This window comes from Pan paniscus, chromosome 13, assembly GCF_029289425.2.
Source record: "Pan paniscus chromosome 13, NHGRI_mPanPan1-v2.0_pri, whole genome shotgun sequence".
NCBI lineage: Eukaryota > Metazoa > Chordata > Mammalia > Primates > Hominidae > Pan > Pan paniscus.
This window is the reverse complement of record NC_073262.2, coordinates 135,655,948-135,668,688: the sequence shown is the minus strand read 5'-3', so window position 1 is coordinate 135,668,688 and position 12,741 is coordinate 135,655,948. Positions and strand designations below refer to the sequence as shown.

The 12,741-nt window shown below is 53.3% G+C and overlaps 1 protein-coding gene across 2 annotated transcripts in view; it reads right to left on the bottom strand.

The window, feature by feature from the left end:
- The window catches only part of INPP5D (inositol polyphosphate-5-phosphatase D), a 148,968-nt gene extending 141,738 nt beyond the window's left edge, over positions 1–7,230 (bottom strand). Inside the window, exon 1 of one of the 2 annotated variants that reach the window (XM_003813132.4) lies at positions 6,562–7,230. In XM_003813132.4, coding sequence (XP_003813180.1) covers positions 6,562–6,695 — 134 coding nt within the window. In that variant the 5' untranslated portion in view covers positions 6,696–7,230. The remainder of the gene's footprint in view (positions 1–6,561) is intronic. The other variant, XM_008965726.4, reaches the window with a different exon arrangement.
- Positions 7,231–12,741: the final 5,511 nt, after the last annotated feature.

Here is a 12,741-nt window from a genome sequence, read left to right as displayed (position 1 = left end):
GACAAAAAGTCGTTTAGTTGCTGCCAGGGTTTGGGTGGAGAGAGAATAGGGAGTGACTGCTGTGGGTACAGGGTTTCTTTTCTTTTCGAGGCATTGAGAATGTCCTGGAATCAGACAGTGGTGTTGGTTTCACAACATTGTGAATGCACTAAAAGCACGATAAAGAATTGTATACCAGGGCCAGGTGCAGTGGCTCACGCCTGTAATCCCAGCACTTTGGGAGGCCTAGGCGGGTGGATCACCTGAGGTCAGGAGTTCGAGACCAGCCTAGCCAACATGGTGAAACCTCGTCTCTACTAAAAATACAAAAATTAGCTGGGTGTGGTGGGAGGCACCTGTAATCCCAGCTATTTGGGAAGCTGAGGCAGAGGATTGCTTGAATTCAGGAGGCGGAGGTTACAGTGAGCCAAGAACACATCATTGCATTCCAGCCTGGGCAACAAGGGTGAGACTCTGTCTCAAAAAGAAAAAAAAAAAAATTAGCCAGGCATGGTGGCATGCGCCTGTAATCCCAGCTACTCAGGAGCCTGAGGCAGGAGAATCACTTCAACCCGGGAGACAGAGGTTGCAGTGCGCCGAGATCATGCCACTGCACTCCAGCCTGGGCAACAGAGCAAGACTGTCTTGGAAAAAAAAAATTAAGAATTGTACACCATAGAAAGGGTGACTGTATGGAATATGAATTATACCTCAATTTGAAAAAATAACCCAACGAGTGGGCTTTGGCCTTGTCATCCTCATTCCACCTGTGAAGATGCTGGGTTGACACAGGAAGGTTAGCATTTTGCAAATGCAGCCCAGCAGAGCCAGCAGACCACAGAGCCTTGCTTCTCAGGAGTGCACAACATGGCACGAATTATAGAGGGAAGAGCAGAGCTCCTCTCACTCTATGTCTGGGGTGGGGAGAAAGGCCTGGCTGTGAGGACCACATGTCATCATGACGCAAGGGTTCATGTGCAGGGAGATGGCACCAATTGATTGAGAGGTGCTGATGTGAGGCTGCATGCAGCGGCTCACACTTGTAATGCCAGCATTTCGGGAGGCCAAGGTGGGAGAACCACCTGACTCCAGGAGTTGGGGGCCAGCCTGGGCAACATAGCAAAACCCTGTCTCTACATAAAAAAGATTAGCCAGGCTTGGTGACTTGCACCTGGAATACCAGCCACTCGGAAAACTGAGGCAGGAGGATCGCTTGATCAAGCAAGGCTGCAGTGAGCCATGATTGTGCCACTGCACTCCAGCCTGGGCAACAGCGAGAGACCCTGTCTCAAAAATAAAAAATAAAAATAATTTTTAAAAAAAGGCCAGGTGCGGTGGCTCACACCTGTAATCCCAGCACTTTGGGAGGCCGAGGCAGGTGGATCACGAGGTCAGGAGTTCGAGACCAGCCTAGCCAACATGGTGAAACCCCATCGCTACTAAAAATACAAAAATTAGCCAGGTATGGTGGTGGGTACCTGCAATCCCAGCTACTCAGGAGGCTGAGGCAGAAGAATTGCTTGAATCCTGGAGGTGGAGGTTGCAGTGAGCCAAGATCACGCTACGGCACTTCAGCCTGGGCGACAGAGCGAGACTCTGTCTCAAAAAAAAAAAAAAGAAAGAAAGAAAGAAAGAAAAAGGCTAGGTGCAGTGGCTCATGCCTGTAATCTCAGCACTTTGGGAGGCTGAAGAGCCCAGATCACCTGAGGATAATACAAAAAAAAAAATTAGCCCGGTGTGGTGGCAGGCACCTGTAATCCCAGCTGCCTGGGGGGCTGAAGTAGGAGAATTGCTTAATCCTGGGAGGCGGAGTTTGCAGTGAACCAAGATTGCACCACTGCACTCCAGCCTGGGCGACAGAGCAAGACTCTGTCAAAAAAAAAACCCAAGAAGTGCTGATTGTGTTCATGAATTTATGAATTTAACCTACCAGGTAGACAAACATGCAAAGCGTCAAAGCTGGAGCCTAATCTCTGGACCCGAAAGGACTTTTCTGGGGGGCTGAGCGTAGGCACAGAAAACCTGGAGACTCCATTTTAACATGCTTGCTCGGCATCACTTCACATGGAAGATACAGTTAGTGAGTGAAATACACAGGCCTTCCAGGGCACATACCCCTTCCTGGTCTCGCATGCAGAGAGAAAACCCAGCACAGTCAGCCTTGCATAAAGCCCCTTGGCCTGCTTTCTGGTGTGAGCCAGATGTCAGTAGCTCTGGCTACGGCCTGGGCCAGCATTTTTTCCCACTGACTGTCAATATCAGATATGAAAAATAGTGCCTTATTGCATTTGCACAAAAATAATTAACAGTGTCTATTTTACTGAAGCTTCTAAAGGGAGACTTAGCCACCTGCTCACACCACAGCTTTCCAACTCTGTTGGACTCTCTGAGGTTAGGAGTTTCGCCCTCCCAAGTCCCTTCTCTGCGGCTCCATCATGAGAAGTTCCCTCTCCAGGCTCTGCCCCGCCCCACACAGGCCACCTTATGGTCTCTGTTTCTCGCTTCCAGGAAGATCATGCATGCAATCCTGGCCCTGTTATTTGTTAGTCCTGTAAACTAGGCCTGTTCCATAAACCGCTCTGCACCTCGGTTTCCCCATCTGTAAAGTGGAGATAATAGGACCTCCTTTGAAGGTCTTCGTGGACATCAAATGAGTCAATATAAGCCTAGAATGGTGCCTGGCACAGAGCTCTTTGGAAGTTGCCTGCTGTTATTAGGCGGAGCAGGTTGGTAACAACCTTCTGCCGGTGAAGCCAGGTCTGTCCGGTGCACTGTCTACACTGCCCCTGGGAAGGGGTAAGCAAGACCCTGCCATGGTGCCTGGGTGGCCTGTGGAAGGCCACATGTGGAGGGAAACCAAAACCACACTGTCAGCTGTGGCCAGACCAGGCATTGGGTTCTGAGCCAAAGGCAGCCACGTGCCTTCGCCTCCCCCATGAGGGAAGCCCCCTCTCTCTGGAGTGGTTGGCTGGGAACGCCGCCCTCCTGCGCAACTCCAGGCTGGATGGCAGACAGCTGAGCCGGCCACTCTAGGCCTGATCCCGGGCCCCAGCTGCTCCTGCAGAGAGGGCAGCCTATATACTGACGTTGGGCCTTTAATCAGCTTTGCCTGTGCAGATTGCACAAGGGGATGCCGGCTCGGCCGACCCATGGACCCTTGCATTGACTGACCCCATTCCCAAGGCATCTCTTCTTTGCAGCATAAGGCCCTGCCAGGTGTGCTGGCCCCTGCATGGCAGGAGAGGGCATGAGCCTGACAGCTCTTAATGTCTCCCACCCACGATGTACCCAACGTCCCCTCGAGGCACCCACAGACTCCCCCCGGAGCAGGGCCAACTCTGCCGGGGAATTTGAGTGGGGACCAGGGGGGGACAACATAGGCCCTACTTAGAAGAGCCCCTGGCTGAAAGACGGCAGAGTTGGACCCAAACCAGGCAGCCACCTGCTGGAGTCTTCCCACTGCAATTGTCTGTGCCCCGAGATGGAGCCCAGGCTCCCTGTCAAGCAGGGCTTTCCAAGCTGCTGAGGTGAGATCAAAGCTTTCCTGCCCAGTGGTAGGTGACGGGGCTGACCTCTCTCGAGGAAATGCAGGGTTTGCTGGGTGTGGGCAGAATGTGCACTCCTAAGTCACGTGGGTGGCACTGAACTGTAGCCCTGTCTTTTGATGTCCAACCCCCGCTCAAGTCCATTTACATAGTCAAATCCTGTTCTCTTTCCTGAGCACAAAGGCCCCTCCCTGGTGAGGCTGCTCTCGGTTCCTGAGACTCCAGGCACACTTGCCCAAACCATCAGGTGGAGACTCCGGCCGTTGTCCCCTTGCCCACCAGAGGGGGCCTGGGAGGGAGTGCTGCTGGGGCCCAGGCAGGATGAGGTCAGGGCACCTGGGGGATCTGAGGGGCAATGGGGCAGGTATACTTTTCCCATGGACTTTGCTAGGGCAGGAGGGTGAGTGTGTGGCTTCCTTCTGCAGTCACTTCTAGAGCAGGGTGGCTCCAGGCTTCCAGGGCTAGGGGGCAAAGCCTGCTACTTATGCAGCCGCAGAAAACCCGGCTGCCCTGCACACCCCTCAGCCTGGGACTGCCTGCCTCTGCCATCTCCGTCAGGCCACGGCGACTCTGCAGGGAACACAGAAAACTAAGGGTGGTAGGGTTTGTTTTTCAAGAAGTTCAATCTCTTTGCTTTAAATGACTGGCTTTTTTTTTCTTTTTTAATGCCCTTCCTGCCTCTTTTGGTGTCAAGGGCCGCTTTCTTTCAAGAAATGAGGTGTTGGAAGATGACAGTTTGTTATCATTCATTTAATTAGTTTTTAGTTTTAAAATCTCCATAATTGGCAAAATCCAGGGTGGCAGCCATATGAAGCCTGCAGATGTATGGAAAGTCTGCAGGTCCATAGCAACCCACGACCTACAGTGGAGCCTGACCCTGCAGGAAGGGAAGCTTCCCACCCTGAGCAGAGGAGAAAGGGAAACCCTGAGCCCAGGGTTTGTCTGGCCAAGGGGTGGGGCTCCTGGTGTTTGCAGCCCAGCAGCCTCAGGATAGGAGGCTGACGAGGCTTCAGCTAAGAGGATAGTGGACATCTGTAGGCACCACAGGTCCCTCTCTAAGGAGCAGACACTGCACACCCATCATGACTCTGAGAGAACTCAGTGCAGACAAGGGTTCAGAGAGAAGAGGTAGAGGAAGGAATACGAGAACTGGCCTGGATCCCAGCAGTTTTGACCCCAGCCAGCATGGTGGACAAAGGCCTCAGGCTCTCTGCACTCTGTCTACCCCCTGAAAAGGCAGGGCTGTTGCACCAGAGCTTCTCCAAGGCCTCTCCAGCTCTGACTCTGGCTCAGGTTAATCCTAGACGTTAAGATGCTCATGGCTTGGAGTCAGAGAGACCCACTCCCCATGTCTGTAACCTGAGCAACCACAAAGCAAGCCCTGGTCAAAGGGCTGTGGCGAAGGTTAATGAGACGGGGCCCTGGAAGCCCTCGGCTCAGCCAACACCAAACAGCCAGGACAAGATCCCACTGGGCCAGGAGAGAAATCCAAGTAATCCACATGGGCCAGGTGGAGTCAGACTGGGCTTGTGAGAGGCCTAAGAGAATCTTCCTGCTCCTTCTAAGGCCCCGGCAGCAGCAGGTCCCCACTGGGGAAGTCCAGGCAGCCTGGGCCTGCGTTCCTTCCCCTGAGGCATGAGAGAGGGGGCACAGGAAACCAGTCTTTGGAGGTGGGGCTGCAGACTGTCAGCACAGGCCAGCGACCAGCTGTGAGCCTGGCTTGGTTTCCAGTGCCCCAGCTGACCCTGTAAACACTGTGGCTCCCCTTGCTTCTTTCTCCAGCCCCGCAAGGCTACACGCCTGCCCCGCTGGACTGGGAGCAGGAGAGGTTGGGCCACAGGCTGCTGGTCTCAGCTGCAGCCTCTGGGGGCAGATGGCCGTGGCTTTGACTGTTATCACTCACTTAACCTGCCAGGGCCTCAGATTTCTCATCTGCAAAGTGGGGCTTTTAACAGGACCTTCAATTTAAGTTGTGGTGAGGATGAAATGGGCTAACAAATGCTTAGCACGGCAGGTCCCAGCTGTGACTCAGTATTCAAAACAGGTCTGGGTTCATCACCCAATTCCCCTCCTGCCCTGAGAAGGGCAAGGCCCTGGCTGCTCGGGGGAACATTTCTGCCAGCCCAGGGATGCTACTTGAGATGTTCAGGTGGACACACATTTCCCTGACTACACTCCGGCACTGCCTGAGGCCCCGGCAAAATGATTAGACCAAGAGCTGCAGGGCAAGGCCCCCCTATGATTAGACCAAGAGCTGCAGGGCAAGGGCCTCCTTCAGACACTGGACAGGAAGGGGGTTTTAGAAAGGAACCTTCAGCAAGTGGCTGGTTCCTCCATTGTTAGCACAGCTGGTACATTCAGTAACATCCCCAACCGGGCAGTGGGAGGAGTTGATGGTGACAGAGACCCAAATTGAGGGGGTGGGGGGTGGGCAGAGGTCACAGCCGAGTGCTCAGGAGAGAGAAGAGGCTGCTCGCTGGTGGTAATGGTGACTTCCTCTGCTCTCAGGCCCCTGAAAGCAGCTTCTGACTGAACGGAAAGTCCTTTCTTGATTAAACTCACCCCATATTCTTGGCTCGCCAAACAACAGCTTCCTCCAGGGGCCCGAAGCCTGGGTGCTCCAGGAAGGGTCCCCCTTGCCACCTTTGCTCTTCTCAGGGTTTCTGAGCTGGGCATCTTTGAGCTGATCTCTAACACACCCACCTCCACAGAGCCCTCAGCTTCCTCCTGGCTCAAAAAGCCCAAACTCCCTTCTCTCGGTCCCCAGACTCCAAGGAAGCCACAAGGTCCACACAGCTCATGGGAAGCTGGGGTGTAAGATCAGGCCTCAGAGTGGTTCTGACAGCTCCAAGGCTGCAAAACCTGCCACGAGACCAGCTCTCTGAACTCCAAGGACAAGGTCCATGACAGGGTGGCGGGGAAGTGTGCATGTCAGATCACTCTGTCCTGTGACATAAGAACAACCCATCCCAAAGCTAGGCCCCCTCTAAGCCCCTCTGTCATATCTGTGCCCGGGGAGGGAGTAGGTTGTACTCACAGCACGCAGAGCGCGTATGCCCGGGAGATGGACTCGCTGGCACGCACGAGGAAGCTCCCGTCCTTGCCCGTCCTGGAAAGCAGCTCCTCCGCCTTGGAGCGGGTGATGTTGCCGTGGTTCCAGCAGGGGACCATGGTGGGCGTGGGCTTCCTCGGCCGGGCCGGCGGGCACCCCCAGGACCCACACACCACCGAGGGGAGCGGAGGCCCCTCCACTGCAACCTGCCGCCTGTTGCCTCTTGGTGGCCTCGGCTGCTGCCACCAGCTTAACTGACTGACTTCCTGTTTCAGGCGCTCAGCGAGGGAAAGGAAACTGAGCTGCGGAGAACTTCCTCATTACAGAAACCAAGCAAGAGAGAGAGAGAGAGAGAGAGAGAGAGAGAGGGGGGCCCTGGCCGTCCACCGTCCCCTACACCCTGCCACGGCTGCCGCGGCTCTCTCGCCGGCCCTCTCCTTCCTGGCAACCAGTCGCAGCCTACAATTGAAGTGTCCAGTGGCAGCTGAAGTCCCCCTGGGTGGAATGACCGGCTCTGGAGACGTCAGGAGAGTTGTGGCCACTTCTGAAGAAGCATGGCCTAGCAGGCATGGGTGGGCCAGAGGAGTGGTTCTTCTGCGGCCGTGCTGACACCCACGTGGGATGCCATGCCCTAGACAGGCCCCCGAGCCTTCTGCTCTCCCCCAGGGCTTTTCAACACCCACCCTGAACCTCCAAAACACCCAAGGGGGCACAGCTTCTCAACTGGGACTACGGCCTGCCCAGGACAGAGCAAACTTGAGGGGGAGGGGACAGTCGAGCCCCACCCCTCCCCTTTAGAGACTCCCAGCGGCCTGGGTGCTGGGAGACCTTGGCCGCCACCAGCCGAGGGCGCCAAGGTCCAAGTGATGGCTCTGTGACCCCATTATCCTCATTCCCAGGGACGGGTGGGTGCTGCACGGGCAGCACAGCTCTGATCCCTGCAGTCCAGCTTGGAGACACACAAAGGGAGCTTGGAGGGGATGTGGACCGTTTACAGCGGGAACATAGGCTGGGTTTTTCCCTGGGCTTCTCCAGGATGCTGGGGAAACAAGCTTGGAGAGGAGAACCCCAAAGCCCCACAGAGCAGGCTGGCCGCTTGGCCAAGGACAACACTGGGTGCTGAGTCCTGCATCTCAGCAGTCGGGGTGGCCGGTCGGACTGCACCGCCTCCAAGACTGGGCACGGCCACATTTGCCCACCACTCAAAGAGGAGCTGCCTCTCCAGGGACCGCCATCCAGGACCAGTCATTTCTGAGGGCTCTGCGGTGGACACCCATCCCTCAGCCCCCAGACCTGGGCACCCTCCGTCCTTGGGTCAGGCCCACCAAGGCCGAAGGGGCACGTGTTGACCCACTGCACAAAGAGTGCCCCCACCGTCCCACATCCAGGCCTTGGCCTCCAGGACATGACAACAGACTCCCTCCAGGAAGGGGCACCAGTCAGGCAGCGCCACCACATTCAAGCTGTGGGAACCTGGTCAAGTTTCTTCTCTCTCTCGGCCTTGGTTTCTTCTTGTCTAACTTGAAGGACGTAGCTCGTAAAAGAGCTCACATGTGCCCAGGGGCTCAACATGTGTCACGCTGATGGTTGTCCCAGAACAGGGACCCCAGCACCTCCCCGCTGAGCAGCACACACGGCAGGCGAGTCTGTAGGGCAGACAAAGCACTCCCAGTCAAGGACCTCTGGCCAGGCTGGGAGCCAGGCGTGGGGATAGAGTGGTGATGGGAACTGGCCTCCACGCTCCGGCCCTTCCGGAGCTCGCCACCTCTGCAGCAGCCCAGTGTGGAGGCCTCTCATTCGCCACCCACGCCTCCACTCAGCACCTGTCCACCCCCTCCTTATGGGGTCATCTCCTATGCTCCCATTGTGCACCTTCGCACCCTTCTCACTTCCCTGCTGGCCTCCACCAGCATCCATGAAGTCTCGGACCACGCCACCAGGAGGATCCATTTGCAATACTGGTCCCTTTACACCTCCACCCACTCATCTCTAGAGACCCCTACCATGCCAAGACTGCCCTACTAAGAGAGCTTCCCCCAAACCCCCAGCCCCCCACCTCTCACACCTCTATTCCCACGGTCCTTGCCATTCCACAGAGTGAGATCCCCTGGCACACACGCCACACAGGCACTCTTCCCTCATTTTTAAGGCCCATGCCAACTTTGCTTCCTTTTCCACCCAATTGCCTGATCTATCCAGCATGGTCAGCTGGCTTGTCCCCCACCCTTCTGCCCTCCACATTCAGGAAATCCCAGTATCTAGATCAGAGCTGCCCTTTTGGTGGGTGGATTTTTTTTTTGTAGGTCTCCAGTCAATATAAATAATTTTAACATATTACAAAATTCACGAACTCATGTGAGGGATAGTGATTTATCAACGAAGACTTCAAATAATGGCTAGAGAGTGGCCAGGCACAGTGGCTCACACCTGTAATCCCAGCACTTTGGGAGGCTGAGGGGAGTGGATCACCTGAGGTCAGGAGTTTGAGACCAGCCTGGCAAACATGGTGAAACCCTGTCTCTACTAAAAAAAAAAAAAAAAAAAAAAAATCAGGTGGGTGTGGTACGTGCCTATAATCGCAGCTACAGCTACTTTGGAGGCTGAGCAGGATAATCACTTGAACCCAGGAGGCGAAGATTGCAGTGAGTCGAGATCGCGCCACTGCACTCCAGCCTGGGCGGCAGAGCGACACAGTTAAAAAAAAAAAATTACTGTTCCAAATTTAATAGCATAAAGGTAGAACCACATATCTTCCAGCCATATTCTCTTGAATGTGTTAGGCCATAATCACTGCATTCCTACCTTGAGATCCCATTTGATGATGACTGCACCCCGGCCCTCCACATACAAGAGCAGTCTCACTCTCCAGGGATGTCTGCCTGCATCTGGCTTGGCAGGATCAATGTGGAGAGCTCAGCATCACCACATGGATGGGAGGTGGGAGACGATGCTGATGGGAAGAGCCCGTGGGTGTATCGGTGCTGTGGAGCAACGTCCTCGAAAGACGTTGGAGGAGGCGGCTGCCTGACAGTGGACAGGAGCCTCCAGAAGGGATAAGGGACTGCCAGCTGCTGCTGGCAGGGGTGAGGAGGGCCTAGACCACCTGCCACTATCCTTGCTGTCCTCAATGCTCGGGGCCACTCAAAGGAGGAACCTGCTCCCCAGGCTGTGCCCAGGAGTCACACCCAGCCATAGGGCCCCAGAGCGATTGCACAGTGTGAGTCTACGCATTCCTTGGAGTGTCTGGTCAACCTCACCCATGGGGCAGAGGCTTGGAAAGCAGCTGAGGGGAAGAAGTGGGGTCAGACTCACTCATGTGATCCTGGGTCCAGACTGGGGCACCTGCCCAAAGGCACTGCCAGCCCTGGCAAGCCCCAGGCCCCATCAGGGGACTTGAACAATTTCTGGGAAAGCTGGGCAGTGAGAAGCATCAGGGTGGTCTGGCAGGCACCTGGTCATGGGCACTCAGCCAACTCTAGAAGCTCCGGGAAGAACAGACAGGCTTCAGTGTTGAAGAGGAGGGCTGACATGGCAGGGCCAAGGCATTGGAGCGATTCTGCTTTGGCAACCTTGAGTGAGGGCGGGTCACAGGAAGGTTTGAGTCTCAGGACAGGGTCAGGGCAGGCTGGGAGAGAGGGACAATGGAGACACCAAGCTTCTTGTCCAGTGGTCCTTCCACCATGGACAAGAAACAGAAAGAATTTCAGGGTCTGAGAAGGGACTGAGCCAGGAGAGGGGAGGCAGAGGTCAATATATTCTGTATATATATATATATATATATATATATATGTGTGTGTGTGTGTGTGTGTGTGTGTGTGTATACACACACACATTGCATTATATATATAGTGTGTATATATATACACACACATTATATATATAATATATATTTACTATATAATGTTAACAGATATACAATATATCTAAGCATTTGTCACTGTACTTCCCTTCCCCTCCTGTGTTCATCGAAGCCCTTTACTATGCCCCAGGGGTCCCACTACCCCCAGCCTGGGTGGATGGATAGATATCACTCATGGCTTGGGGTGCAGGGGCTGAAAGTGTTCACTCACTGAGTGCTAAAAGCAAAGGGAGCAGTGATGGTTAATTTTATGTCAACTTGGCTGGGCCTCAGGACCCAGATATTTGGTTGGCATTATTCTGGATGTCTCTCTGAAAGTATTTTTTAGATGACATGAACATTTAAATCAGTAGACTTTGAGTAAAGCAATTCCTGTGTGTAAGCCTCATCCAATAAGCTGAAGGTCTTAGTAGAAAAAGACTGACTTCCTCCAAAGAGTAAACTTGCCAGTAGATTGCCTATGGACTCGAGCCACAGCATCAACTCTTCCCTGGGTCTCCAGCCTGCCAGCCCACTCTACAGATTTTGCACTTGCCAGCCTTGACCATCCTATGAGCCAATTCCATATCTATCTATCTATCTATCTATCTGTCTATCTATCTATCTATCATCTGTGTATCTCTCTAGCCATCCACCTATCCACCTATCTAGCCATCTATCTATCTATCCATCTATTTATCTATCTCGCCATCTATCTAGCCATCCATCTATCTATCCATCTAGCCACTATCTATCTAGTCATCTATGTATCTAGCCATCCATCTATCTATGCAGCCATTTATCTAGCTATCTATCTAACCATCCATCCATCTATCTATCTAGCCATCTACCTATCCATCTATCTAGTCACTATCTAGCCATCTATCTATCTATCTATCTAGCCATCCATCTGTCTAGCCATCTGTCTAACTATTATCTATCTATTGATCTATAAATCTATCAATCTGCCTATCTATTTAGTCATCTATCTATCTAGTCATCTATTTATCCATATATCTATCTAGCCATCTGTCTATCTATCTAGCCATCTATCTATTTAGCTATCTATCTATCTGTCTATCTATCCATCCATCTATGTAGCTATCCATCTATCTATGTAGCCATCTATCTCCCTATCTATCTAGCCATCTATCTCCCTATCTATCTAATCTATCTACTTATCTATCTGCTTCTCTGAAGAACCCTGATTAATAGAAGGGCAAATACTTGACCGGGAAGTTAGAAAGTTGCTCACTTGCCTGGCGTAATCAATAGTGAACTTCCCTCATCTTCAGACCTGATAATAAGACATCCTTTGCTGGAGAAGGGAGCAGTCACTCACAGGGAGCCTCCTGGGATCAAGCACCACTGTTCCCCTCCTGGGATGAAGCACCACTGTTCCCCTCCCAAGGAGCCCAGGGCAGGTGGGTCAGCCCCCAGGCTCCTGCTTCCTGCCACTGAGGAAGACCAGCCGGGAAAACCAGTCAAAAGCAGGAGCCAGCACCTTATTCACAGTTTGTTAAGAAGGATGGATGCTCTCCTGTGTTCTGAGAATCTACCCTGCCCACATCGGCCCCTCTCAAATCAAAGGCCAAGGTCACTTACTGAGATGGTGGAAGAGGAAGGCAAGTCCCAGCCCCTGACTAGGATGAAGGGAGACCGTCCCACTGGAGACGTCTAGCAGAGCTGGAGCACTCCCAAACTAGCAGATCATGATCCCTTATTGTCTGCCAGAAAAGAATTTCTTCCCTCCCAACTCTCTCTCTCCCCACCCAGCCTTCTCTCTCTCTCTCTCTCTCTCTCTCTCCTCTCTCTCTCTCTGTCCATCCCTCTCTCTCCACAGTTGTTTTTGGAGCTCTGTCAAGATACCAGGCTCCACCAGCCTGCCTTTCCATTTCCAGTTCCATTTCTGCTACCGGCATCTTGACGTTTCCAGATCCACCCAGGCCCCTGCAGGCACAAATTTCATTCAGATTTGCAGAGCTAGTGGCCGCAGTCCTCTGAATTCCTGACAGATTTTGCCAGAGACCATCCATCTATGTGGCCCCACGGCTTCCTGGGGCTTGGTGCATCCCCAACAATGGGAAGGCGACGTCTCAAATCATGGCACCCTCCACCCCTTCCCTGTTCTGCTCCTCTGATAAGCTCCATTTTAGTGCTGCAAATCAGACTCTGAATTAGACACACAGGAACAAGGCTGGGGTCCAAATCTCAGCTTTACCATGACTATGTAGCATCTCTGGATTGGTTTGCATCTTTGTAAAGGGATAGTGACACCCTGTTGAAGAATGTCTGTGAAATTATGTAATGTGTCTGGCACCAGGTAG